At 38.8% G+C, this 24,712-nt stretch overlaps 1 protein-coding gene across 2 annotated transcripts in view; it reads left to right on the forward strand.

Annotated features, from left to right (window-relative positions):
• The window catches only part of DYNC1LI1 (dynein cytoplasmic 1 light intermediate chain 1), a 44,104-nt gene that overhangs the window by 14,084 nt on the left and 5,308 nt on the right, over positions 1 to 24,712 (forward strand). Inside the window, exons 3-8 of one of the 2 annotated variants that reach the window (XM_032649597.1) lie at positions 7,144 to 7,260; positions 7,998 to 8,228; positions 17,286 to 17,455; positions 19,744 to 19,837; positions 22,328 to 22,463; positions 23,044 to 23,155. In XM_032649597.1, coding sequence (XP_032505488.1) covers positions 7,144 to 7,260; positions 7,998 to 8,228; positions 17,286 to 17,455; positions 19,744 to 19,837; positions 22,328 to 22,463; positions 23,044 to 23,155 — 860 coding nt within the window. The remainder of the gene's footprint in view (positions 1 to 7,143; positions 7,261 to 7,997; positions 8,229 to 17,285; positions 17,456 to 19,743; positions 19,838 to 22,327; positions 22,464 to 23,043; positions 23,156 to 24,712) is intronic. The other variant, XM_032649598.1, reaches the window with a different exon arrangement.

Here is a 24,712-nt window from a genome sequence, read left to right on the forward strand (position 1 = left end):
ATAGTGGATTGTGGTAAAGGCCCAGGATAAGCAATGACAGATGAGGTATAGTTATGAAAACAGAGACTCCATGTGGTTGTGATTAAGAGATAAGAATGTTGGTAAAGGATCTTCTGTGTATAGGACAGGTGCTAGAGGGTGAATGAGTCCCCTCAAATTCATGTTAAAATTCTAACCCCCAATATGATGGCATTAGGAGGTGGGGTCTTTGGCAGATGATTAGGTCATGAAGGTGGAACCCTCATGAATGGGGTTAGGGCCCTTACAAAAGAGATTCCAGAGAGCTCTCTCACCCTTTCTGCCATGTGAGGACACAGTGAGAAAACTGTCCCTGACCCAGGAAGCCAGCCGTTACTAGACACCAAACCTGCCAGCACTTTGATCTTGGACTTCCCAGCCTCCAGAACTGTTAGAAATACATGTCTGTTGTTTAAAGCCACCCAGCCTATGGTGTTTTTGTTATAGCAGCCCAGAGAGACTAAGATACGGTTTCTGGTTTTGGCGAGCAAGCAAGCAAGTACCCGTTAAGAATGGGATAATTTCTTTCCTGTAAGCATCTTAAAAGCAAGGACTTTATATCTTGCTTACTGTTAAGATTACTTGCCCAGAAAATATTTGTTGAAAGAAGGGGACAGACGTGACACACTGAAGGAAACACACAAATAAGCTGACACACTACAGTGAAGTATATGAAGTGTGTGGTATGTTGTGGAAGTACGGAGGGTGCTTAACCAGACTTCTGGAGTAAGAGAAAGCTTCTTAGAGGAGACTAAACTGAGACAGGAAGGATAAGGTAGGGTTCTCCCAGGTGCAGTGAGGGGAGGGGAAGAATGTTCTAGAAAGAAGTGAAAGTGTGTGTGAAGATTTAGAGTTGAGAGAGCAAGGCCTCTGCTGCACTGGAAGAGGTTGTGAGTGGCTGGAGCCTAGCGTGCAGGTGGTGGGACATGGTGAGAGATGGGCAGGAAAGGTGAGGGAGCCTTTGCAAGGGACATTGGCCTTTACAGTTTGCCCTTTACTGCGAGAACAGCAGGAAGACCCTTAGGGGTTTTTTTCTGACATTTTATGAAAATTCCCAACATATGGAAAAGTTGAAGGAATTTTACAGTTAATATTCATATACCCAAACCCAGATTCTTCCATTAACATTTAACTATTTTTGCCTTGTCATATGTGTCCCACCATGCAACTATGAAAAAAAATGCATTTCAAAGTAAATTGCAGATGTTGGTATATTTTCCTATGAATATCATTAACTAGAATCCCTTTCAGGGTCTTAAGAGGGAGAGTGGCATGATTCAGGAAGATCACTCAGCTGCAGGGTACGGAATGGATTAGAGCGTGGTATGAACTTGGTGAATGTTCACTTTTGAGTGGTATGTTTATATAGTGAGAGAAGAGAACTGGGAGGCCGATGGGTTAAGACAGAGAGAAAAAGCAGTCTAACAAGTAATGTGGTTGGAAGATGTGTATAACCCTAGAACAAGACTGTATCTTTGCAAATAACCTCAGATGAGATTTCTGGAAATAGTAGGTAACAAATGAGATTTTGTTTACAGAGTATGTCTTCATTGGCCTCTGTAGACCTTTCAGGAAATCTGTTTTCAGATGTCTGCATTTGAAGACAAATCATGTCAGAGTTCATTTAGGTGTAAAAAAAAAAAAAAAAGTGACAGCAACAGAAAATGGTCATTATAATTGAGGCTTAAGACTTATTTTAAAATGTGTAGAATATGAATGTTTAATTTTCAACCATCTGTAACTTCCAAATGTCATTAAAGTTGAAGACGGGAGAAATTTTGTTCCCAGAAAGACTTTGTTTCGGCAAGCCAAGTGCGTCTTCAAGCATCTTGAGAATCTTGTTAGGTTTAGAATATTCTTGAGAATAAGATATTCTTCTGTTTTTCTTCCCTCGTTGTATTTTCTTCTGAGGACAAAGGGGAGTTGCACTCTTGAGAAGGTTGACTTGGATTCTCTTGGGAGGTTTGGATTACTGTCACCATGTTCCCACAGTCTTTGTGACTGTGGCCTGGCCTCAGTTTCCTCATCTCTAAGTAGAGAGGATGTCGTTAGAGCTCCTTATACCCTGTATGTGTTTATGAAATGTTCTTTATTCTCATTGTGAACACTTATAATTTGTTACCAGAAATGAGAAATTTCAAATCACAGAATGGGAGGAAAAAATCTCTAACTACCATATTTACCGTATAAAAATCTGTAACTACCATATTTACCGTATTCCATTTATTTGGCAGTATACTCTTTTTTTCCAAATTTAATGTTGTAAAATTTTTCTTAAAATGGGTCCCCAAGGGCTTCCCTGCTGGTGCAGTGGTTGAGAGTCCGCCTGCCGATGCAGGGGACATGGGTTCGTGCCCCAGTCCGGGAAGATCCCACATGCCGTGGAGCGGCTGGGCCCGTGAGCCATGGCCGCTGAGCCTGCGCATCCGGAGCCTGTGCTCCGCAACAGGAGAGGCCACAACAGTGAGAGGCCCACGTACCGCAAAAAAAAAAAAAAAGGGTCCCCAAGGTTTAAAATTCCAGGAGAGAAGAAATTAGTATAGTAAAACAAACTTCTTTCCCAATCCTTAGAGGTAGAATCAGGAGAATGGGAACATAACCATCCATCACTCAGAGGCTGCCCACAGAGAGGAATGCGTTAAATCATTTTTCTTTTTCTTCTGAAAATAAGTGACCCCTGGAAGCAGGAGTGTCTTATTCTTTTGTCATAATACAAAAATAATAAGTATGTTTAATAGTCTTCTAAAGATTTAATTATTGTCTATTTGTTGTATATTGGAAAGAGGGTGCTTTGGAGTTCAATTCATATGAATTCAGATTCTGGCCTTGTCATTTCCTACCTGTTTGAGACTTTGGATAAGATACTTTAACAATTCTGAGCCCCAGGTATCCTCAGATGGGAGGTAATCATCATTCCGCTAGCGTTGTGGTTGTGTTGGAATTACTGCTGGTTAAATGCATACGGTAGGCACTGTGTGTTTGCTGCTCCTGCTGCTTCCATAGAGATGGAAGCAGAAGCCAATGATGGTTCTGTTTGACTAGGCTGTGGGCAAAGGGAGGTAAACTAGAGTCCTTTAATTTTTCTTATATAGAAGCACATTGATGGACTTGAAATTTCATCCCTTTTCTGTCCTGACTTCTGAGGCTTTTGCATTAATGCACACTAAAGTTTAAAAACCCTCCCGGGACTTCCCTAGCAGTCCAGTGCTTAAGACTCCGTGCTGGGACTTCCCTGGTGGCACAGTGGTTAAGAACCCGCCTGCCAGTGCAGGGGACACCGGTTCTAGCCCTGGTCTGGAAAGATCCCACGTGCCGTGGAGCAGCTAAACCCGTGTGCCACAGCTGCTGAGCCTGCACTCTAGGGCCCACGAGCCACAACTACTGAGCCCACATGCCACAACTACTGAAGCGTGTGCGCCTAGAACCCATGCTCCACAACAAGAGAAGCCCGTGCGCTGCAACGAAGAGTGGCCCCTGCTCGCCGCAACTAGAGAAAGCCCACGTGCAGCAACAAAGGACCAACGCAGCCAAAAATAAATAAAATTTATTAAAAAAAAAAAAAAAGACTCCGTGCTTCCACTGCAGGGGGCATGGATTTAACCCCTGATCGGGGAACTAAGATCCCGTATGCCACAGGGCACGGCCAAAAAAAAAAGAACCCTCCCTAAGTGGGTAAGGGGACAGAATTTGTATTTGTTCATTCAGGGATTTGTGAAACTTGTATTAATATCTTGGCATACTTTTTTGTTGTTTGAGACAGTCTATCAGTGGCTACTGTGTAGGAGGATTAGGAATATACTTTTCACTATGAAGAGTTAATAGGCACTGGAGATGCAGCAGTTATCAAAACACAAAAATGCCTGTTCCTCTGGAGTTTTGGGGGGTAGGGAGTGACTAAGCAAAAAAAAGAAAAAGCCGTATTATGTTAGTAAGTTCAATGGAGAAAAAACAAGAAGCAGTAGGGGTGTTAGGAGGTTGTGATTTTATTGATTGATTGATTGAGGTTGTGATTTTAAATGAGGTGGTTAGGGACAACAGCCTACCTGAGGAAGTGATATTTGAGGGAAGTTATGAAGAAGCTTAGGTAACACATAGAAGAGTATGTTCTAAATAGAGGGAACAGTGGATAAGGGCCTTGATGTGGGACTCTTTTATTAATAATTATGTAAGTGAATGTTTGGGGGGAAAATGCAAGATAATGATATTAATACTTCTGTGCATATTGAAATGTGAGTTATTTATGGGACATCCAAATAATGATGACCAGTAAGTAGTTCAGGAGAGACTGAGGCTGGAAAGAAGTCTGTGAGTCACCAGATTATAGGTGGTGTTGAAGTCTTGTGTGGAGATTCCCCTAGAATTATATGTAGAGCGAGAAGAATAGAGGTCTGAAGAAGGAACCCTGGGAGACACAAATGTTGGGGGCGGGGGTGGAAGCTTGCAAGGAAGACTTAGGACCAACCACCTAAAGGTAAGTGGTAGAACAGGAGGGGTGGCGCGACTGTAGCTGTGGCAAGGGAGGGTCTTCTCTGCCCTCTGTGTTTCCCTTAACCTCTCTGCCAGCTCCCAGCCAAATCAGCCTTTGAGTTCAGCTGTTGCACCACACCACTAATACTTTAGTTAAGGCCTACCTCATTTCTTGCTAGGACTCCAGTAATTGTCTGTTATCTAGTCTCCTTACTCCCAAACCTACCCTTGTCAGTCACTCTTCCACACCTCTGTGATAGCAGTCTTCCTAAAATACCTAAATACTGCCAGTGACTCTTCAGGATAAAGCCTAACCATCTCAGCCTGGCATAGGATGCCCTTTGTGATCTGGCATTCCCTTTTTATTCTCACTTTCTGGCTCCTTTTCCCCCTTACATTCTGAATTTCATGCATTCAAATTATTTGTCCCTTCTAGAAGGACACTTCTTTGTCTCCAGGCCTCTGTATATGCTTTCACTTCCTGGAATTACTAACTCTCTGTGGTTCATTAACACTACAAGATCTGGCTGAAGTGTTACTTTCTGCGCAAAGCCCTTTTTGACTTCCAAGCAAATCCAGGATCTTCCCTTTGCTCTGGTTTCCTGCTTGTTGCACATCTCTAGTGCAGTCCTAATGACAGTATCTTGAAAATGTCTTCTGTTTGTTTTCCCTCTCCAATTTATGAGCTCCTAGGACAGCAACTTTGACCTGTGGATCTTTGTAATCCTAGCGCTTGGCTTAGTGTAGTAAACGTCTAAGTGACATCTAAACGTCTGAGTTCTCAAAGTGTGGTCCTTGGACCAGCTGCATCAGCAACACCGGAAACTTGTTAGAAATGCAGATGCATGGGCCACACCCCAGACTTACTGACTCAGAAAGCCAGGAGGTGAGGTCCAGCAGTGTGTTTTAACAAGCCCCCCAGGTTATCCTGATGCTTTTTTTTTTTTTTTTTGCGGTACGCAGGCCTCTCACTGTTGTGGCCTCTCTGGTTGCAGAGCACAGGCTCCAGACACGCAGGCTCAGTGGCCATGGCTCACGGGCCCAGCCGCTCCGCGGCATGTGGGATCTCCCCAGACTGGGGCACGAACCCATGTCCCCTGCATCAGCAGGCGGACTCTCAACCACTGCGCCACCAGGGAAGCCCTCCTGATGCATTTTTGAGAACCATTAGTGCAGTGAAATGAATGATGGTCAGCATTCACTGGGGAGGAGTTTCCACCACGGTGAAAAGCCCGCGCACCGCATCGAAGAGTAGCCCCCACTTGCCGCAACTAGAGAAAGCCCATGCGCAGCAACGAAGACCCAACGCAGCTTAAATGAATAAATAAAATGAATTTTAAAAAAAGTATTTATGTATTTTATTTTTCACTGGTTAACCTTATGATGTCCATTTTAAGCATGATCATAATGGAACTCATGTCATTATCATAGATATTCCTGTTTTCAACCCAGTCTGTGTTTTGATGGACCATTTTAATGGTTCACTGCAAAAATAGTACTGAAAAGTAAATACTCATTTAATGGCAAGTTCTTTATTGCTTAGTTAAGTCTATACTTATTGCTGTGAAATGTTGGAAATGGTTCAGAACCATTCTGACCAGTACAGTTGAAAATAGCACTGACTGCTCAGGGACACTTTCTTTTGAGTTTGGCATACATACCTACGTGGCCACTCTCTTCTCTGTTCCGTCTGCATCACTTGGCCTCAGCTTGGTACCAGAAGGTTGATAAACACCAATGCAGAGGTGGGTACTGCAATTTTCTGACAGCATTTAGATATAAAGATAGTTATTCAGAAGATCCAGGACATATAGAATTTTTTAAGTGCTTAACATGAAAATGAAAATAACTTTTAAATTCTCAGAGAACTCATGAGTCTTCAGAAATAAGTCCTTAGATCCAAGAAACTCACCTTTATTAAGTACCAATAACACAATATTGCCAATAACAAAATAAGTCCATGAAATAGTAACATGTAGTATTTAAATAAATTCACAATATAAAAGAAACTCACCAAAACATTGACTAGCTAGCCTAGTTTTAAACTTTTAAAATTTGTGCCAAGTTTAAATCACATGATTTCTTGCTATTAATATTTTTTAAGTCTACATTTTATTTTTGTCTATTCTACATTCTCTGTGCCCTTGTTTTTGCCCAACTCACTATCCCCAATCCTCACTCCTCTCCTTTGCACATATTTCTTATGGCTTCATGGTTTTGGTGAGGCTACAGTCACGGTTCCCTGCCCAGGTCAGTTTTTATGTATTATCCTTCCTCCATGAGTGGCCCTTAGGTATGCACATAACCCCAGCTGGGCCAGCTTTACCTGAGAGTCTGCAGACTGAAAACTGACAGAGAGAGTCTTTTGTTCCTTGTAGATTAAATGAGGATGGCATAAGAGTTGAGCCTCCTGAAAAATACCCATAGAGGAAGCCATTTGTAATAGGATAAAATGAGACTTAACAAGAGGAGCAGAGATACCAAGAGAGAGAATCCTGGAGGTGAAGTCTGCATCTTCACCTGTATAATTACCTAGTTATTTTCCATCAAATTACCCTTTTGGTTGAAGCTTGTTCCAGTTGGGTTTTCTCTTGGCACACTAGAAAGCATTCTTTAATAATCCATATTGTAATTTTAAAGATTTGTCCTTTTTTACAGGTGAAGATGGAGCTGGAAAAACAAGCTTAATAAGAAAAATTCAGGGAATAGAGGAGTACAAGAAAGGAAGAGGATTGGAATATTTGTACTTAAATGTTCATGATGAAGACAGGGATGGTGAGTGTCGTTTATTTGTAATGTAAATTTACTGAAGTCTTTCCAAGTTGCACTGTTGTCCATATTAATATTAGTCTTTGACTTTTCTTAGTGTGTCATTTTTTACTAGGAGACCTACTGTGTCATGCCAGTCAGTAAATAGTTATGTTAGGGCATACTTTTATTGGTTTGAGATTGGGATTCATATAGTGGTATTTTTAAACGTCTTAAGGTATTGGTGTGCAGACTTTAGCTTTCTTGCTAACCTTGAAGAATCTCAAATTTTCAGTTCATTTTCCCTCCGATAGTGAAATAATAGTATCCTATGATTGTTTTGCCCTCTTTTTACCATCGTCTCATTTTTCGACATGAAAGTGGCATTTACTCCCCAGCTTTTCTTATCTGATCAGCCATTTTTTTCTTCTATAGATCACTTGCCTTCTCATTTTCGTATATAATATCTTGAATATGCATGGCTCTATCTGCTGATGGTAAGAATAGAAACATGTTATTCAGTCTGTGGTTTGGGATTGAGAAATATGAAGTAGAGGATGCTGATTTTCTGTGTTGGCAGTTAAATCATTTTCTTGAGTATTCATTAGGACTTTACTGAATTGGTAGATGTAACTCAAGTAGGTGAACCTTGCCAAAGGAGACATCTCCTGTGGAGATGCCTTAAAATACCAAGTAGTATCGTTAGTTGGATGATGAAATGACTTTATCCTGTTGCCTTGGTAACTTTCTTTTGTCTGTTGTAGATCAAACAAGATGTAATGTATGGATCTTGGATGGAGACCCGTATCACAAAGGCCTCCTTAAATTTTCACTGGATGCCATTTCTCTGAAGGACACTCTAGTTACGTTGGTTGTTGATATGTCAAAGCCTTGGACTGCTTTGGATTCTTTACAGAAATGGGCAAGTGTTGTTAGAGAACATATTGACAAATTGAAAATTCCTCCTGAAGAAATGAAAGAAATGGAACAAAAGTGTGAGTAGTCTAGAAAATAGATTTCAAAGACAAAATATCCTAGCTGACTATCAGAATTGTCAGGAACTTTTGACTTTGAATAAGGTTTAATGAAGGAAACTCAATGAGAGTACTGCTTTTGAAATTCAGTTTGAATGATGTGCTGTTTTAATAGTTTTACATTGGAAACATACACATAACGGCAGACTCTTTAGTAGAGGCGCCTTTTCTTCTTCGCCAAAAGGCCGTATGTGTTCGTTTTGGAAAGCGGGTTTTCAGGATAAAAAAATCTGAATCTTTCTTCAGCTGCTCATTTTCAGTAGTCTCGTTTCTTGATAAGTAGAGCAATCTTTATTAACCTTGTCAAAATGAAGTATGTCCATAAAGATGTTGAGTAACAACATGAATATAAAGATGTTAAGCTGGTTTTATGATTTACAAAGTACATAATATATTTTGTACGTGCCCATGTAAGTTGGAAATTTTCATGGAAATTATGAAAATGATACGGGTCATTTCTAACAAGTTGTAAGCCACTTGTCACAGTTCTTAATTTCACTGAGAGCTCTTCATATGTCAGTGTTGCACTTTGCTTAAGAAAATAAACAGATAGTATGCTGCTGTTCTTTGCTATTGTTAGCCGATAACTTTTAGGGGAAATTTGACAGCTTACTGGAATTTATATGCACGGAAACAGTAAAAACTTAAGAGAATGTATGTCCTAAATTATTGAAAAGGATGTCTAACTGCTTTTAATCTATACCTTTTTTTCCTTGTTGGCCATTACCTCTGGGGCTTTTCTCCCCCCTCTCAAAATTTATTCTATAGCAGTCAGTGGTTTTCAGTGTGTGGTCCTAAGACCAGCAGCATCAGTATCAGTACAGTTGAGAGCTTGTGAGAAATACACATTCTCAGGCCCTTTCCCAGACTGCTGAATCAGAAACTGCTGAAATCTGGTGCATGCTGTAACTTGAGAACCAATTAGATTTCAGCCTCTGATTTGAAGGGTAATAGCTACCAGAGCTGCTAAAGGTATACGCATGCCCCTCTATTCCTGGTGGAATCATGCTCAACTGTTCAAGATTCCCTCCTCCTGACCCCATGTAAGTTCAGGACAGTTTTCCTTCTTTGTGGCTCTGTATAATATTCCCCCATATACTGTTTTAATCCTGTGCTGTGGATAATTTGTTTCCAAATTGGTTGTTTTGCCTTTAAACATGAAAATCAGTTGTATGGAAATCGCTGTGTGTGTGTATCTGTCACTGGTCCCTTAAGAATTCCTTGAAGAGTAATTACTAAATCAAAGTATACATTGTTAACGCTCTTGGTTTATTCACATTAACTTTTTTTTTATTCAAACAGAAAATCACAAAAATTATAATCATCATCAGTTCACTCAGTCCCATGTAATTAATTTTTTTCATCTTGATCTTTTGTTAGCACTTTTATGAATCCGTCAGTTTTCCATTAGAGTTCTGAAAATGCTCATTCATTCAGATCAGCAGTATAGTCAGTTACCAGAAACCTGTATTGTCAGAGTCTTTTCCATGAATTCCTTGAAGATGAAACCCTTTTATAAGAACATTTTTGCAAAAGCATCAGAGTACACCCGGAACTCCCTGTAAATGACAAAAGACTTAAAAATGACCACGGTTAAAGATTTGATGAGGGCTTCCCTGGTGGCGTAGTGGTTGAGAGTCCGCCTGCCGATGCAGGGGACGTGGGTTCGTGCCCCAGTCCGGGAAGATCCCACATGCCACGGAGTGGCTGGGCCCGTGAGCCATGGCCGCTAAGCCTGTGCATCCGGAGCCTGTGCTCCGCAACGGGAGAGGCCACAGCAGTAAGAGGCCCGCGTACTGCTAAAAAAAAAAAAAAGGAGCAGTCATGAGGCTGACAATCCCCTAGACAACAAAACTCTGAAAGAGGCAAGCATCCTTGAGGCCCCAGCTCCTACTGGAGGATCCTTAAAAAGAAAAAAAAGAAAAAAAAAGATTTGATGAAAGTTCATAATAATGCAGTTGACAAGGAAATTCAGTTATTTCTGAGATACACATTTTAAATAACTAGAATTATGACTTACAACATTATACCAGAACATATAAGATTTTTAGAAATTTCATGTAGTGTCTGAAACATTTATATTAACATATTTCCATACAAATAACCCAAAGAAAGTTTAGTGTTAGTTTTTTTGTTTGTTTTTTTATACTGCAGGTTCTTATTAGTCATCAGTTTTATACACATCACTGTATACATGTCAAACCCAATCGCCCAATTCATCACACCACCATCCCCACCCCACCACGGTTTTCCCCCCTTGGTGTCCATATGTTTGTTCTCTACATCTGTGTCTCAACTTCTGCCCTGCAAACTGGTTCATCTGTACCGTCTTTCTAGATTCCACATACATGCGTTAATATACGATATTTGTTTTTCTCTTTCTGACTTACTTCACTCTGTATGACAGTCCCTAGATCCATCCACGTCTCAACAAATGACTCAATTTCGTTCTTTTTTATGGCTGAGTAATATTCCATTGTATATATGTACCACATCTTCTTTATCCATTTGTCTGTCTATGGGTATTTAGGTTGCTTCCATGACCTGGCTGTTGTAAATAGTGCTGCAATGAACATTGGGGTGCATGTGTCTTTTTGAATTATGGTTTTCTCTGGGTATATGCCCAGTAGTGGGATTGCTGGATCATATGGTAATTCTATTTTTAGTTTTTTTTTTTTTTTTTGGCGGTACGCGGGCCTCTCACTGTTGTGGCCTCTCCCGTTGCGGAGCACAGGCTCTGGATACGCAGGCTCAGCAGCCATGGTTCACGGGCCCAGCCACTCCGCGGCATGTGGGATCTTCCCGGACTGGGGCACGAACCCGTGTCCCCTGCATCGGCAGGCGAACTCTCAACCACTGCGCCACCAGGGAAGCCTTATTTTTAGTTTTTTAAGGAACCTCCATACTGTTCTCCATAGTGGCTGTATCAATTACATTCCCACCAACAGTGCAAGAGGGTTCCCTTTTCTCCACACCCTCTCCAGCATTTGTTGTTTGTAGATTTTCTGATGATGCCCATTCTAACTGGTGTGAAGTGATACCTCATTGTAGTTTTGATTTGCATTTCTCTAATTATTAGTGATGTTGAGCAGCTTTTCATGTGTTTCTTGGCCATCTGTATGTCTTCTTAGGAGAAATGTCTATTTAGGTCTTCTGCCCATTTTTGGATTGGGTTGTTTGTTTCTTTAATATTGAGCTGCATGAGCTGTTTATATATTTTGGAGATTAATCCTTTGTCCGTTGATTCGTTTGCGAATATTTTCTCCCATTGTGAGGGTTGTCTTTTCGTCTTGTTTATGGTTTCCTTTGCTGTGCAAAAGCTTTGAAGTTTCATTAGGTCCCATTTGTTTATTTTTGTTTTTATTTCCATTACTCTAGGAGGTGGATCAAAAAAGATCTTGCTGTGATTTTTGTCAAAGAGTGTTCTTCCTATGTTTTCCTCTAAGAGTTTTATAGTGTCTGGTCTTACATTTAGGTCTCGAATCCATCTCTTGAGTTTATTTTTGTGTGTGGTGTTAGGGGGTGTTCTAATTTCATTCTTTTACCTGTAGCTGTCCAGTTTTCCCAGCACCGCTTATTGAAGAGACTGTCTTTTCTCCATTGTATATCTTTGCCTTCTTTGTCATAGATTAGTTGACCATAGGTGCGTGGGTTAATCTCTGGACTTTCTATCTTGTTCCATTGATCTGTGTTTCTGTTTTTGTGCCAGTACCATATTGTCTTGATTACTGTAGCTTTGTAGTATAGTCTGAAGTCAGGGAGTCTGATTCCTCCAGCTCTGTTTTTTTCCCTCAAGACTGCTTTGGCTATTTGGGGTCTTTTGTGTCTCCATACAAATTTTAAGATGATTTGTTCTAGTTCTGTAAAATATGCCATTGTTAATTTGATAGGGATTGCATTGAATCTGTAGATTGCTTTGGGTAGTATAGTCATTTTCACAATATTGATTTTTCCAATCCAAGAACATGGTATATCTCTCCAACTGTTGGTATCATCTTTACTTTCTTTCATCAGTGTCTTACAGTTTTCTGCATACAGGTCATTTGCTCCCCTAGGTAGGTTTATTGCTAGGTATTTTATTCTTTGTTGCAGTGGTAAATGGGAGCATTCCCATAATTTCTCTTTCAGATTTTTCATCATTAGTGTATAGGAACGCAAGAGATTTCTGTTCATTAATTTTGTATTCTGCATCTTTACCAAATTCATTGATTACCTCTAGTAGTTTTCTGGTGGCATTTTTAGGATTCTCTATATGTAGTATCATGTCATCTACAAACAGTGACAGTTTTCCTTCTTCCTTTCCAATTTATATTCTTTCATTTCTTTTTCTTCTCTGATTGCCGTGGCTAGGACTTCCAAAACTATGTTGAATAATAGTGGTGAGAGTGGACATCCTTGTCTCGTTCCTGATATTAGAGGAAATGCTTTCAGTTTTTCACTATTGAGAATGATGTTGGCTGTGGCTTTGTTGTATATGGCCTTTATTGTGTTGAGGTAGGTTCCCTCTATGCCCACTTTCTGCAGAGTTTTTATCATAAATGGGTGTTGAATTTTTTCAAAAGCTTTTTCTGCATCTGTTGAGATGATCATATGGTTTTTATTCTTCAGTTTGTTAATATGGTGTATCACATTGATTGATTTGCGTATATTGAAGAATCCTTGCATCCCTGGGATAAATCCCACTTGATATGGTGTATGATCCTTTTAATGTGTTGTTGGATTCTGTTTGCTAGTATTTTGTGAAAGATTTTTGCCTCTATATTCATCAGTGATATTGGTCTGTAATTTTCTTTTTTTGTAGTATGTTTGTCTGGTTTTGGTATCAGGGTGATTGTGGCCTCAAAGAATGAGTTTGGGAGTGTTCCTTCCTCTGCAAATTTTTGGAAGAGTTTGAGAAGGATGGGTGTTAGCTCTTCTCTAAATGTTTGATAGAATTCACCTGTGAAGCCATCTGGTCCTGGACTTTTATTTTTTGGAAGATTTTTAATCACAGTTTCAATTTCATTCTTTGTGATTGGTCTGTTCATATTTTCTGTTTCTTCCTGGTTCAGTCTTGGAAGGTTATACCTTTCTAAGAATTTGTCCATTTCTTCCAGGTTGTCCATTTTATTGGCATAGAGTTGCTTTTAGTAGTCTCTTAGGATGCTTTGTAGTTCTGCGGTGTCTGTTGTAACTTCTTTTTCATTTCTGATTTTATTGATTTGAGTCCTCTCCCTCTTTTTCTTGATGAGTCTGGCTAATTGTTTATCAATTTTGTTTATCTTCTCAAAGAACCAGCTTTTAGTTTTGTTGATCTTTGCTATTGTTTTATTTGTTTCTATTTCATTTATTTCTGCTCTGATCTTTATGATTTCTTTCCTTCTGCAACCTTGGGTTTTGTTTATTCTTCTTTCTCTAGTTCCTTTAGGTGTAAGGTTAGATTGTTTATTTGAGATTTTTCTTGTTTCTTGAGGTAGGCTTGTATAGCTATAAACTTCCCTCTTAGAACTGCTTTTGCTGCATCCCATAGGTTTTGGATCATCGTGTTTTCAGTGTCATTTGTCTCTAGGTATTTTTTGATTTCCTCTTTGATTTCTTCAGTGATCTCTTGGTTATTTAGTAACGTATTGTTTAGCCTCCATGTGTTTGTGTTGTTCACGTGTTTTTCCTTGTAATTCATTTCTCATCTCATAGCGTTGTGGTCAGAAAAGATGCTTGATATGATTTCAATTCTCTTAAATTTACTGAGGCTTGATTTGTGACCCAAGATGTGATCTATCCTGGAGAATGTTCCATGCGCACTTGAGAAGAAAGTGTAATCTGCTGTTTTTGGATGGAATGTCCTATAAATGTCAATTAAATCTATCTGGTCTGTTGTGTCATTTAAAGCTTGTGTTTCCTTATTTATTTTCATTTTGGATGATCTGTCCATTGGTGTAAGTGAGGTGTTAAAGTCCCCCAGTATTATCGTGTTACTGTCTATTTCCTCTTTTATAGCTGTTAGCAGTTGCCTTATGTATTGAGGTGCTCCTGTGTTGGGTGCATATATATTTATAATTGTTTTATCTTCTTCTTGGATTGATCCCTTGATCATTATGTAGTGTCCTTCCTTGTCTCTTGTAACATTCTTTATTTTAAAGTCTGTTTTATCTGATATGAGTGTTGCTAGTCCAGCTTTCTTTTGATTTCCATTTGCATGGAATATCTTTTTCCATCCCCTCACTTTCAGTCTGTATGTGTCCCTAGGTCTGAAGTGGGTCTCTTGTAGACAGCACATAGATGGGTCTTGTTTTTGTATCCATTCAGTGAGCCTATGTCTTTTGGTTTGGGCATTTAATCCATTCACGTTTAACGTAGTTATCGATATGTATGTTCCTATTACCATTTTCTTAATTGTTTTGGGTTTGTTTTTGTAGATCCTTTTCTTCTCTTGTGTTTCCCACTTAGAGAAGTTCCTTTAGCATTTCTTGTAGAGCTGGTTTGGTGGTGCTGAATTCTCTTAGCTTTTGGTTGTCTGTAAAGCTTTTGATTTCTCCATCAAATCTGAATGAGATCCTTGCCAGGTAGAGTAATCTTGGTTGTAGGTTCTTGCCTTTCATCACTTTAAGTATATCATGCCACTCCCTTCTGGCTTGTAGAGTTTCTGCTGAGAAATCAGCTGTTAACCTTATGGGAGTTCCCTTGTATGTTATTTTTCATTTTTCCCTTGCTACTTTCAATAATTTTCTTTGTCTTTAATTTTTGCCAATTTGATTACTATGTGTCTCGGCATTTTTCTCCTTGGGTTTATCCCGTATGGGACTTGCTGCGCTTCCTGGACTTGGGTGGCTATTTCTTTTCCCATGTTAGGGAAGTTGTTGACTATAATCTCTTCAGATATTTTCTCTGCTCCTTTCTGTCTCTCTTCTGCTTCTGGGAACCCTATAATGCGAATGTTGTTGCGTTTAATGTTGTCCCAGAGGTCTCCTAGGCTGTCTTCATTTCTTTTCATTTTTCTTTATTCTGTTACGCAGCAGTGAATTCCACTTTTCTGTCTTCCAGGTCACTTATCCGTTCTTCTGCCTCAGTTATCCTGCTGTTGGTTCCTTCTAGTGTAGTTTTTATTTCAGTTATTGTATTGTTAATCTCTGTTTGTTCTTTAATTCTTCTAGGTCTTTGTTAAACATTTCTTCCATCTTCTCGATCTTTGCCTCCATTCTTTTTCCAAGTTCCTGGATCATCTTCACTATCATTATTCTGAATTCTTTTCCTGGAATGTTGCCTATCTCCACTTCATTTAGTTGTTTTTCTGGGGTTTTATCTTATTCCTTCATCTGGTACATAGCCCTCTGCCTTTTCATCTTGTCTATCTTTCTGTGAATGTGGTTTTTGTTCCACAGGCTGCAGGATTGTAGTTCTTCTTGCTTCTGCTGTCTGCCCTCTGGTGGATGAGGCTATCTAAGAGGCTTGATGGGAGGGACTGGTGGTGGGTAGAGCTGACTCTTGCTCTGGTGGGCAGAGCTCAGTAAAACTTTAATCCACTTGAGTGTTGATAGGTCGGGCTGGGTTCCCTTCCTGTTGGTTGTTTGGCCCGAGGCAACCAAACACTGGAGCCTACCTGGGCTCTTTGGTGGGGCTAATGCCAGACTCTGGGAGGGCTCACACCAAGGAGTACTTCCCAGAACTTCTGCTGCCAGTGTCCTTGTCCCCACAGTGAGCCACAGCCACCCCCGGCCTCTGCAGGAGACCCTCCAACACTAGCAGGTAGGTCTGGTTCAGTCTCCCCTGGGGTCACTGCTCCTTCCCCTGGGTCCTGATGCGCACACTACTTTGTGTGTGCCCTCCAAGAGTGGAGTCTCTGTTTCCCCCAGTCCTTCGAAGTCCTGCCATCAATTCCCACTAGGCTTCAAAGTCTGATTCTCTAGGAATTCCTCCTCCCATTGCCGGACCCCCAGGTTGGGAAGCCTGATGTGGGGCTCAGAACCTTCACTCCAGTGGGTGGACTTCTGTGGTATAAGTGTGCTCCAGTCTGTGAGTCACCCACCCAGCAGTTATGGGGTTTGATTTTACTGTGATTGGCCCCCTCCTACCGTCTCATTGTAGCTTCTTCTTTGTCTTTGGATGTGGGGTATCTTTTTTGGTGAGTTCCAGTGCCTTCCTGTCGATGATTGTACAGCAGCTAGTCGTGATTCTGGTGTTCTTGCAAGAGGGAGTGAGAGCACGTCCTTCTACTCTGCCATCTTGGTTCCTCTCCCACATTAACTTTTTTTTTTTTTTTTTTTTTGCGGTACGCGGGCCTCTCACTGCTGTGGCCTCTCCCGTTGCGGGGCACAGGCTCCAGACGCTCAGGCTCAGCGGCCATGGCTCACGGGCTCAGCCGCTCTGCGGCATGTGGGATCTTCCCGGACCGGGGCACGAACCCGCATCCCCTGCATCGGCAGGCGGACTCTCAACCACTGCGCCACCAGGGAAGCCCCCACATTAACTTTTTTTGAGTAAAGGTTTTGACAATTTTGCAAACGATTTCTAAAAACTTACTAGTATTGATAATATCTCCCTAGTTTTTATGGGGGTTATAGGGTAAACATGGCTCAAGATTGCACCTAGGTAAAGAGGGGGAGACCTGAATAAAGGGTTTTGAGAAAGGAAGTTAATATTAGAAAGCCATCTGGAACTGTCTTTTAGATTGTGGAAACCTTCCCCCCACCACCACGTATTTATTTTTTCTTCTATCCTTTCAGCGCTGTTTGTGAATTAGAGAGGGTAGAGGGACAGAGCTCAGTTGTGACTTGCCCACAGTAATTTGCACAGATTGAACCAGGCCTGCATTGAACCCCACTCTTTGGAGCCACTCAGTGTTTTATTCTGCCTCTTGATAATTAATGTGGGTCCAGAGTTTCTGTACTGTCTTTGAATTGGATTTCTCAAAACCTTTTTGTTTCTTACACAAGACTAAGTGTGAACTCTAGTAACATATGTATTTAGACGGCAGAAAAGCTACCTGCTGAAATAAAAAGCCATTTCTAAACTATGTATTAAATTATTTACTTTGATTTTCAGTGATTAGAGACTTTCAAGAATATGTAGAGCCAGGAGAAGATTTCCCAGCTTCTCCTCAGAGAAGAACTACCGCATCACAGGAAGACAAAGACGACAGTGTGGTTTTACCTCTGGGTGCAGATACACTTACACAGAACTTGGGCATTCCAGTACTAGTAGTTTGCACAAAGGTTAGTTTGCTTCCTACAGATTCTACTACTGATACTAACCAAGGATGAACAACTGTTTTATTTTCTAGGCTCCTTTTGGAGTTGACACATTAGTTTTCCTAGGTAACTTTTCTTAATAAGTAGATATAGTAGTTTATAATATTGAATGATATTCACATGTTTGTTTTGTGAACTTAATCATAGTTTTCTTTGAAAGAAAATGTTACTTCAGATATTCTAAAATTTGTGATCAAATTTCATTTTCCTAATTCCAGTTAGACTTCAAATTGTATAGTCAGTTTAGTGGAGATAGTTACAGGTAAGATGAAAACTATCAATTTCATAAAATAAAATATTTTTCCACAGTAAGTTTTATATACTAATATCTTGATATTAGAAAATGTACTTAAAATAAAATAGACTTAATTTTAAAGATGTATCAATACTCATTATGTAAAGTTGATATGCAGTTATCAAAGGCCTTTTATTTAAGAGATTCTGGTAGGATTACTATTATAAAAATTCTGTTAATTTAGTTCTGTCACTGTATACACTTTATAATACAATCAAATTTCCTTTAAAAAATAATTTAAAGTTCATCTTCTCCCCATTTGGTCCTAAGTAGTATGTCTTTACTGTGTAAGCCATGGAATAGTTAAGATAATTACAGAACATATAAACGCTTTTGAGATCTAAAATTATTATGTCTTTTGTAATGTAAAATTTTCACATCTGAGTGAAGGAGGGTGTGGAATTTGTTCACCTTTGGAATAAAAATGATAAAAAATTTTAAATATAGCTTAAGTTTTACTTTAAACACTACAAAAATTATCAATAACAAAGGAATGTGGGGGGAGCATTTAAAATAATTAAGTCAAAGTCTATTGTCTGCTTTTCAAATGGTGAGTCAGGTGTAGTTAATTCTTACTTATATCTTTTGCATAAAACTGTGCTTAAACTCTTACAATAGAATCCTTTTGTCTGTGGTTTGTTTGGGTTTTATTTTGTTTGGCAAAGAGCTGTTTATTGGCAGATATTTTCCTGTTTTTACACCACAACTTGCCTTATAAAAAGCTCTTTATTTTTCAAAGAAAAAATGTCAAGCTTTAAGGGTACCTGAATCAGTATCAAATGAGTCATAGATTCATAAAATTTTCAAGCCAAAAGAGATCATCTACAGTATTTCACAGAATCTAAGACACCGTCAGTTCTGCTTCAGTTTAAGAGCTTTTAAAGTGTGTGGGGGGATGGGGGAATGTGTGTCTCAGGATAGATGAAGAATGGTTGTTCAACTCAGTTTAAAGACGCTTGAAATTGAGACAGAGAGACTAGGTTTCTTGCCAGATCCTCATATTTCAGTTAAAAATATTTTTAAAAGTTTACTAAACTGTTATGCTTCACCAAAAATGTCATAAGTCAACAATATAATAAGTATCTTTAATACTTTGAAATAATTACTCTCAGTGTTCTATAACATAGACAGTATGCTATATCATGTTTAAGGAGACTGTCCTATGTTATATATATGCATAACAAAAAATTACATATCAAAAAAAATGACATGAAATTTGCCCCCAAACTAATATTAGGTATGATGGACATTGTTTATTTTTAAATTTCATAACCTTCAATTCACAAAAGTTTTGATGAAGTTATTTGGATATCATGATGTTTGAACATGCCTTAATTTTTTTCCTAACATTTTTTTTTTGTAGCAAGCAGAATTCAGAATTGTTTCATTGATTGTACAGGTGACATTTCAGAAATAGCCTGTAATTCCCCTTTTTTGCTGTTGGTGAAATTGAAGTGAGAGTGAATAAAAGCACCAGAAAAGAAATAAAGGTCAATTAAGAGCTATCAAATAAGCAGAGGAACAAAGGGGAAATAGTGAGAGGTGCAGACTCCCTGGATATACAGAGTGCTTTATAGAACTAGAATAGATTTTAGATCTTAAAAACTTTGTTCTAGGACATAAGTCGTTGAGTTAGCAAGTATGACCGCCCATTATAAGCTTGTCCTGTTATTCTTCATTCCTTTATGTACTAAAACTTCCTCTTTGGTGTTCTCATCGCATTCAATATATCATAGAAATCAGAGCTTTTTAAAGAAATAAAAGTATTCATTAGTCTTACGACTCCAACTAAAAGTCTCTAGACATATAGGAGTGATTAGTATTCTAGGTTCTACTGATCTGTCACTGTATCAGAGCGGTAGTTTTGTGATATTCCCTCACCCAGCATTGAACTGTTTAAATCATTATATTATTATTTAATGTTAATATTGTTTTTAAAATTATTTTAACTCATTAGTGTGATGCCATTAGTGTGTTGGAGAAAGAACATGACTACAGAGATGAGCATTTCGATTTTATTCAGTCTCATATCCGGAAGTTTTGTTTACAGTGTATCCTTTTAATACATTGATTGGCGCAGTGTTCCTTAGCTGTTTGCTTGTTTATTTGTTTAAGTAAAGGAATAAATCGATGACTTCAGAAATTCCATAAACTTTTTTCCTCCTGCCTCTGGTTGGAAATTTCAATTCCCAAATCATTTATATCTAGGTATTTTGAGATATAAAAGCAAGTATTGAAATATGTAACTTTGCTGTTTTTAAACTACTGTGATTAAGAAAAATAATGATCAGACTTATGTAGAAAATTCTAATGAGTTGGCATTGAAAACATTCTTGCAGAAAACTGGTATTCATTTCTTGGGGGTGGGTGGTAGGGAAAGATCAATATTTGGGTTTGTGTGTTTTTGTTTTTAATTTGTTTACTGTGTTATCTCCACTATAGTCTAATGCAGTGGTTTTTAAATCTGGCTGTGCTCATCTAAGACTTACTGAATTGGAACATTCCAAGGGGAGGCTGGAGAATCTATGCTGAATTTTAAAAAAGCTTTTCTGGGTAATTCTGATGATCACAAGGTTAAAAAACCTAGCATAAGGAATCTTGTGTAGTCTAGGTTGCAAGGATTATATGAGCCAGTGAATAACATTTACAACTAAACAAAGGATAAAATGAGTGAATGCTTTTAAGAGAATTTCGTGTTGAAAACTTCAGACAGCTTGAGAGCACCGAAGAGAGGTGTTCTCACTTGCCCCCTTGGATCAGATGTTTTGCATTTGCATTCACCAATCAAAGCTTTTGGGTCTGAAAAGTGAAGAAATGATAGATAGTAGGAGTAGACAGGAATAAGTAATGTACACATGTTTACAGTCTCTGTAGTTTTTCATCGTCATTAATGGACGTTTAATTTAAGGACCACTTGGCAAGAGCCTCGTTGAATAATGAATAAGATCACTTGACACTGGGAGTTTCCCTTTTCCCTTTTTCCTTCAGTACTTTGTCCTCCATGGCACTTTCTCTTCTCATGTCACATAATGGTTAGTTGGATTGAATTAAAGGGCATTTGTCTGCAAAAGAAAACAAAAAGAAGTAATTGAAGTAGGTGTTGATAGCCTTTTTTGTTATCTTTGCAGATTAGAAAATTTGAGAATAGTCTCTTTAAACATTTATTTAAAGCTACACTTGGAAATGTACATATAGAGATGTAATCAGGAAGGAGAGTGTCCACTACAATAATTACAGACCTTTAGTAGAGCTGGTTGATTTTAAAAGAATACAAAACAAGAAATCACTTCAAGATAGTGAGAGGGGGGGCTGCCCTGGTGACTCAGTGGTTAAGAATCCACCTGCCAATGCAGGGGACACGGGTTCGAGCCCTGCCAGGAAGATCCCACATGCCGTGGAGCAACTAAGCCCATGCGCCACAACTGCTGAGCCTGCACTCTAGAGCCTGTGAGCCACAACTGCTGAAACCCATGCGCATAGAGCCCATGTTCTGCAACAAGAGAGGCCACTGCAGTGAGAAGCCTGTGCACTGCAGTGAAGAGTAGCCCCCGGCTCACCGCAACTAGAGAAAGCCTGTATGCAACAACAAAGACCCAACACAGCCAAAAATAAATAAAAAAAAAAAAAAAAGAGGGGTGTGTGTGTGTCAGTGAGGACAATTCAAAATCATCTGTATTTTAAAAATTAAAAAATTTTAATTGCATTGTAAATTTTCCAGCTGTGTAAATCTTCCAAATTATAAATTGGCTCTCGTGAGAAAGATCATTCATGAAAAGTTCACACAATTAAGCATTTACTTAAGATTATGATGTTTGTTTCTACCAAATTAAGTATTATGACAAGTAGTATTTAGCCAATACCATTTTAAGGTTCATAAGCCTTGGTTTGTTTCCTAGAAAGTGCGAGTATCCTAATTCAGAAGTTAGACTATTCTCATCATTTCCTCTTGGCCTGAGTCACCATCTCTCTTGAGACCCAATGGCTAGTGCTAGCATTTTGGTCATGAAGTCTACTTTTGCCTTGGATTGTTCCTGAAAGCTTCCTGATGGTTCTTGATGGTTCATCTTCTCTGTTCAGTGGATCTCCTGAGCTTTCTCCCCAAAGTCTTAATTCCTGGACTAGTAAAAACTATAAGAGACACTAGTGCAAACCACTTTTGTTGAAAAGGCAAAACAGTTTTTGGTAAAAAATATCCCTCCTTCATGAAGTTTATGAAGGTTAAAGACAAAAATAAATTGCCTCTTCATATGCTTTAAATGTAGAGGTAGTAGTGGTGTCAGTTATTAAATTTACCTTTACTTTCTTGGCTAATGAGATTTTTTGCCCTCCTAAGTTAAATCACTTATGTAGAGATAGTTTTATTTGCATCTTAGCCTGTATATAAGTATTTTATAGTTTTGAAAGTCTTGATTACCATGTAATTATACCTTTGGAAATTATTTTTGAAACCAATATGTATAAATGCTAAGCTGAGAACACAAAATTTTATGGTACCTGTTGATGGAGTTTGTCCAAAAATTTCTTTAACGGTGTTCATTCAGATGGTGCAGCACTTATTTACACTTCAGTAAAAGAAAACAAAAATATAGATTTAGTATATAAATACATTGTTCAGAAACTCTATGGATTTCCCTATAAGATTCCTGCTATTGTTGTGGAAAAAGATGCAGTATTTATGTAAGTATACTCTTAAATGTATTGTTTTATCATGTGTTGTTGCTCCAGTTCGATGGTGCGTCATCATCATCTCATTTTCATTTGAAGTGAGACCAGTAGACTTTTCCATGATGAGTAGGTGAGAATCTGTTCCTAGATTGTTTTATTTATAACCTGCCTTGATTTATCTTTGCCTTTTAGTTTTACTGCTGGCCTGAACCCTTTTGAAAGGCTTGCTATTATAACTAAACTATCTATTGGGTGCATATATCAGTGTATCTACTCACTAATTGGTTATGATACATAAAGGACCCAATGTATAATCTAGACATGCTTTGAAAAGTTATCTGAATAAATTGGGAGGTAAAAATAATTACCACCTTCTCCCCAAGAAACCTGTAATGACAGTTTTAAAATCAGGAAGATTGATAATAATTTTAAGTAGAAATTAGTAAACTTGAGCATTATAATAAAACTGATTAATTTTCCATAATTGGTCAAATTTAACTTCATAAAAATATTCCCCTTAATATGATCATGGATTGAATGAAAGAATGACTATATAAACGCTTGAGAATTTGTCATGTGCATTTCTTTCTAGTCCAGCAGGGTGGGATAATGATAAGAAGATAGGAATATTACATGAAAATTTTCAAATGTTAAAAGCAGAAGATAATTTTGAAGACATCATAACTAAACCACCTGTCCGAAAGGTAACAGTTTTAGTATATAGTCTTAATATTTAGGCTTTTAAACTGAGGGGGAAGTCCATAATTTTAAGATTGTAGGTAGAAAGGTAAGGGGGGTCCTTTTCTATCAAGTTGTGTACTTTACAACCTAGAGCTCAACCAAAAGCCGAGAATACCTTGTTAGAATAATTGTATTGGCTTCTGTCTGTCTAGGCAGATCTTGCATCTTCATGGTCATTAGTTATTCATACTAGCCCACGGCTGTCCAGGGGCTGCCAGGTTCCTAGATTTAATTTTAGTCTGTACTGTTACATGTCATTCTTATAACTATTAAATCTCGTTTCAGAAGGTATTCTTCTTTTATATATATTGATTTTGCTAAGCAGTATATGGTGTTTTATGGTTAGATAGTATAGATGCTTATGAAAAGTTGTATAAAAATGAGTGTTTGCATGTAGTACTTCTCACTGGCTAATTTGAACGTGTTTCGGGAAAAAGTAATTTTGATTTAACATATAATAAAGTTCTTAATTAAGAACCCAAATATTTACATTGAGTAGTTAGAAATAAGAAGAGTAATGTCAAATGAAAAATCAGTTGGTGTGTTACTTGGTTTGGATGTCTGTTAAAAGAAATGCACACATCAAAAAAAAAAACCCAATTTTTCCCATTCTCTCTTTTACCAGCAAAATTGTGCTCTAAGTTGTCTTTTATTCATTTTGCAAATATTTATTGAGCCACTGTTCAGGCACTAGGTGCTGAATAGGAGGGTGATGCAGTAGTGAATCAGTATATATGCCACCTCTCAAGTGGTGATCAGTGCTATGGAAATGAAGCCGAGTGAGGGAAGGGTGAATGAGAGGACCGAGGTGGGGAGGGCTGCAGTTTTAGAAATGATGAGGGCATGTCTCTGATGAGAGGGGAGAATGTTGAAGGCACAGGGAGCAGGAAGTGCACATGCCCTGAGGCAGGAGTGTGTGAGGGGGCCAGAGAGGCTGGAGAAGAGCCTCAGAGGACCAGAGTGGTAGGAGAGACAGGCCTCATCATTAGGCTGCAGTCAGGACTTTGGATTTCATGCTGAGTGGGATGGAAAGTGATGGGGGTGGGGGGGCGAGTTTGAGCACAGGAGTGATATAATCTGACCTAACCTTTCAAAGGATCGCTCTGGCTACTGGGTGGAAAAGTAGACTATGGCATGCCTTGTGCAGAAATAGGAGGAGCAGGAGACATTTGCAACTCCTTTTTTTTCTTATTATTCAGCCGGTAGAAGAGGCATTATGTTTTTATTTCAGGGAAACCAGGGACAAGTTGATTTTCACTCAGCTGGGATGTTATTGGCCCTTTTAAAACACCTAACTGTTGCTTAGCAGATTTTATAAGCATGACTGATATGCCTGTGGCTCTCAGGTTGTGCTGTCTAATACAGTAGCTACTAGTCACATACAGCTTTTAAATATAAATTAAGTACAACTAAATAAAATTTAAAATTCAGTTTCTCAGTTACAGTAGCCACATTTCAGCTGCTCAGTAGCTATAGGCTAACGTATTGCACAGCACAGATATAGAATATTTATATTATTG

The sequence above is a fragment of the Phocoena sinus genome, chromosome 11 (assembly GCF_008692025.1).
Source record: "Phocoena sinus isolate mPhoSin1 chromosome 11, mPhoSin1.pri, whole genome shotgun sequence".
In the NCBI taxonomy this organism is placed as follows: Eukaryota; Metazoa; Chordata; class Mammalia; order Artiodactyla; family Phocoenidae; genus Phocoena; species Phocoena sinus.